The sequence below is a fragment of the Myotis davidii genome, unplaced genomic scaffold, assembly GCF_000327345.1.
Source record: "Myotis davidii unplaced genomic scaffold, ASM32734v1 scaffold433, whole genome shotgun sequence".
Classification (NCBI taxonomy): domain Eukaryota; kingdom Metazoa; phylum Chordata; class Mammalia; order Chiroptera; family Vespertilionidae; genus Myotis; species Myotis davidii.
The window spans coordinates 2,317,048-2,321,344 of NW_006293776.1; the positions used below are offsets into that span (position 1 = coordinate 2,317,048).

At 40.2% G+C, this 4,297-nt stretch overlaps 1 protein-coding gene across 3 annotated transcripts in view; it reads right to left on the reverse strand.

The window, feature by feature from the left end:
- The window catches only part of ACVR1 (activin A receptor type I), a 134,296-nt gene that overhangs the window by 29,062 nt on the left and 100,937 nt on the right, over window positions 1–4,297 (reverse strand). For all 3 annotated transcript variants that reach the window (XM_015566299.1, XM_006767386.2, XM_006767385.2), the window contains exons 4-5: window positions 3,304–3,567; window positions 932–1,143 (exon numbers count right to left, since the gene is read on the reverse strand). In XM_015566299.1, the coding sequence (XP_015421785.1) occupies window positions 932–1,143; window positions 3,304–3,567 (476 nt within the window). The remainder of the gene's footprint in view (window positions 1–931; window positions 1,144–3,303; window positions 3,568–4,297) is intronic.

The window sequence follows — 4,297 nt, forward strand, 5'->3', positions numbered from 1 at the left end:
TAACACTTGAAAAATAAATTTAAATTGTAAAACAAAAAGGAAGGCAGTCACTTTTTACTGTGATTTCCTCGTTGAAAAATACACAAGAGTACTTTTAATGCATATAAATACAATAGTTTCAACCCTGTGCCATTCATTAGGGTAGCTGCTAGCCACATGCTGACACTGAGCAAGTGAACTGTGCTAGTCTGAACTACTGTAAGCTGTATGTGTAAAATACATACCAGATTTTGAAATCTTAGTTTAAAAAGGAAGTAAAATATCTTATTAGTAATTCTTTATGATTATATGTTGAAATTATAACTATATATATTGGGTTAAATATATTGTTGAAATTAATATCATCTGGGGCTTTGTTTTGTTTTTACTTTTTTTATGGTAGCTACTAGAAAATTTAAAATTACATACGTGATGCACATATTTCTCCTGGACATCACTGGGTTAGCCACATGACTGCACTCCACAAGGGGGCAGCACAGGAGCGTGAAAAATTTAATAGCTTCTTTTTTGAATGTCAAATTTTAAAGTCTTAAATTACAGGGTGTTAAAATAATCTAGAAGGAAGAGTGATTTTTAATACTAAGCAAAAGGTGCTTGTTATAAAAGCACTTTTATTGCTAAAAGAAAAAAAGTAACTGAGTACCATAAATTCCAAGGCTCCCCTCTCACCCCCACCGCCAACAGGGCACTTTTCCCTGACTCCCCCAAAATCTGCTAAAGTAAATCCCATCTCTCATTTAGTATAAACACTGTCTAAAATGAATGTTCTCCAATAGGGGAGACCAGACAGGTGCCAGCACATGCTTACTTAGGATGTGCATGGCCAGTGCTATGTGTGCACACTGTCCAGTCACCAGTTACTATTAATTCAAAACAAGAAGGCATCCTCAGCCATCTTCCTTATGCTTGGGATGCTAAGGTGACAACTCACTGCTAAAGTGCTGTCTCCAACATTGGTGGTGATGAGCCCTTCGATGGTGCCATACTCCACATCTCTGGGATTGAGGCGTTCTTGGTTGCGCCTTTTAAGTTTTCGGAGAGCGACTCCCAGTAGGCAAGCTAGAAGGCATACTGCGAACACTACGGACAGAATGATGAGGCCGACCTCCAAGTGAAAATTCTGTGTTCCAGAAAAGGATTTCCCTGGAAATGGGGGTGAAAACGGTTGTAAGGATCAATGTTTACTCATTATTTAATATTGATGACCAATACCCTAACAGGTAGCTCCAGATCCTGACCACAAAGTCTCACAAGTCACAAAGTGTTAAAACTAACATACTTCCTAACACCTGGCCAATAGCCCAGTCATTTTAGCTAGTACTCATTTAGACACAACTGGAAAAATTCCATCGAGAACCAACTGTATTAATGCACATATATGAGAGTGCTTTTAAAATATAGAGTACCATACAAACCTCTGGTGCTGCTCTTATTAACTTGGATTTGATTTGTAAGGATATTTTATCATCAGCCCCTTGCAGACAGACATTATGCTCTGCTATCCCTAGGAGATAGTGCTGAGTTAAGACCAAATTGCCCAATCTCTCCAACGTATCCTAGATGTTTGTTGCTGAATTCTCATTGATCTTTTTATATCATGTTTTCGCCTAGGAACCTATTCCTTCATCTGTTCTTTTACTCAATGTCTTCAACATCCATTCACTCATTCAAAACATCCATTCACTGACTCTTCGGGAGTTCTTACATTATCCATCCAAATGTTCATGACTCAACACGTACACACCACTAAAGCAAACGGTCTCAAAGACTTTCTACCTGCCTAGTGAGTTCAATCAAATTTTCTTACTTGGATAGTGAAGGTCCATAATTAAAAGATCACAAAACAATAATTCTCTCTGAATTTCAGACGCCTTCATGACATTGTCACCAAGCCCCGTTCTTCCCAACATGTGACTTACTATTTTCCACGTCCCTGGCCCCTTCGGCGATCCAATCTCCAGCCTAGTTTCCTTTATACATTTCTTTTAACTTTCAGAATCCAACTAATTTAATCAACCACTTGGCAATATACCCCATGGCACGTATCACTTGTACTATAAAGTGTAAAACTAATTATATACAACATTAAATTATAAATATTACACCTCTCTAATTAAATTAGAAATTCCTTAAGTAAAGAAAATAACTTTCCTATTACAACTCAGAGGCTAGGAACTTTTCAAACTAGAGATATAATTTTTGTGTGAATGCAGACATTTCTTCATGTCTCCCCACTCTATTAATAACAAGTAAATTCACAAAGTTTAAGAGTACAGTTGTATTCCATCAGGTAAGCGTTTTAGCTATAACCACTTAAGTACCTAATCTCTCTTTTAAAAACTGTCTTTTATTATTCAAGCCTATTTGCTTATCAGAATTTAACCTTTTCTGTATGCCTAAAGGTCATCACCATGTTTTCAACAATTACTGTAACGTGACTGTACATCAGTCTTTTTCATTTTTTGAGCCTCCTCCCTTGCTGGCTGACATTTCCAGCAGTGGATGCTCCCACTAGCTTCTCCTACTCCATTTTTGGGGTTGATTCTCCTTTTGTGAGAGCAAAATTAAATAACCATGCCTATTAAAAATGTACAATATTATTAAAAGTAAATTTGCCTTAGAGTGAATCTACACAGACTAAGGTACTTTAATATTTGTAGGAACTCTGAGCTAGCAAGTTCAGGCTCATTCCATGGGGAAACAATTTCAGAGGAGGACTGATTTTCATTGGCTTTGGAATCCACATTGAATATGACACAGAGAAGATTCCACATCAACTCCAAGGTTCATGGGAAGTCTCACACAGCTTCATGATTCAGTGGTCATAGGACATGAGCTTTTAGTGAGCCTTTCTTTGTCTCCTTCCTTAAAAAGAAGAGGTTTTCCACGCAGGCATCTAAGTCTTAGGTTCCATTTTCCTCCCTACACACTCAACTCTTTACTAAGCAGAATGTTTTCTGAAATGTCGAATGGCATCCTGGCTCATTAACTGAAAAGACATCAGGAACTGTTGTCCACCTGCGTGTGACTGCTGAGAGAGACCTGGCCAGCCAAGATGTCCCTGAGGTGGACATCGCCTTGTTGACTTTCCCCCCAAATGTCCATCCTTCCATCCTCCTCCTTTTAGATTCTACAGGTTGTGCCTTTCTCTTCTTCACCCAGAACCACCTTCCCTGTCACCCACTGCCTCTGGTTCAAAGAGCTGGAGGAAAGCCTTGGAGCCACTCCCATCTTTAACCCACAGAGAATCAGCCCAACACTAACAAAAACCCTTGATCTAAAAACAGACAAGTGCATGAGAACCTTTAGTGGGCAGATGGGCCGTGATGTTCCTGTTGCACCAGTCGCCCTGGCAGCACTCCACGGCCTGGCCAGGCGATGGCGGGGTCTTACAGGTCATCTTCCCCTGCTCGTAGACCTGGAAGCAGCCTTTCTGGTAGACGGGGGAACCATCGTTTATGCTCAGTGAGGAGAAGCACTGCTGGCCTTCACAGCGGTCCTCGTTCCCACAGGAGAGGCCTTCACACACACACATGTACAGTTTGGGGTTCACCTTGGGCTTCTCATCTGTAGAAGGATAGAGAGGAAGAGGGGGAGTCACTGAGTGGGTTATACACCCATGGGGGGAATAAGACAGTTTCTCCAAGACCATTGTCCACATTCTGTGGTCTTATATCTCTCACTTGACCAAGTACCAAATGATAATCACTACTCAGTATATAAACTCATTTATAAAGCTGTGTACTCTTTTAGATTCTACTAGGCCAAAGAGTGGTTATCCTTTGTCCACAGGCTCCAGAAAATGAGTTTCTCCCTCTGTGGTTTACGTGTTATCTTCGGTCCAATGGGCTCTCATTTCCTAATTCCTTCATCAAAATAAAATGTTTTACCGGAACATAATGCTCATCTCTTTTATTTTGTGTAAGAAAAAGGATGGTTCCTAAATATAGTGTGTCCCAAAAAATGAATACACACTTTGAATAATTATAAAGACAGTGTTTATTAAATTACATTTCGTTTGAACCTGGAGAATATTATGCTAGGCGAGGTAAGCCAGTCAGAGAAAGACAAGTATCCCATGATCTCACTCATACATGGAATCTAGTGAACAAAATAACCTGATGAACAAAACAGATCCAGAGACATGGAAGCATGGAACAAACTTCTGAACCTCAGAGGGAAGGCAGGAGGGGAGGGTGGGTGGGAAGAGATCAGCCAATGAACTTGTATGCGTATATGCATAACCCATGGACACAGACAATAGGATGGTGAAAGTCTGGGGTGGGGGGTCAGGGAT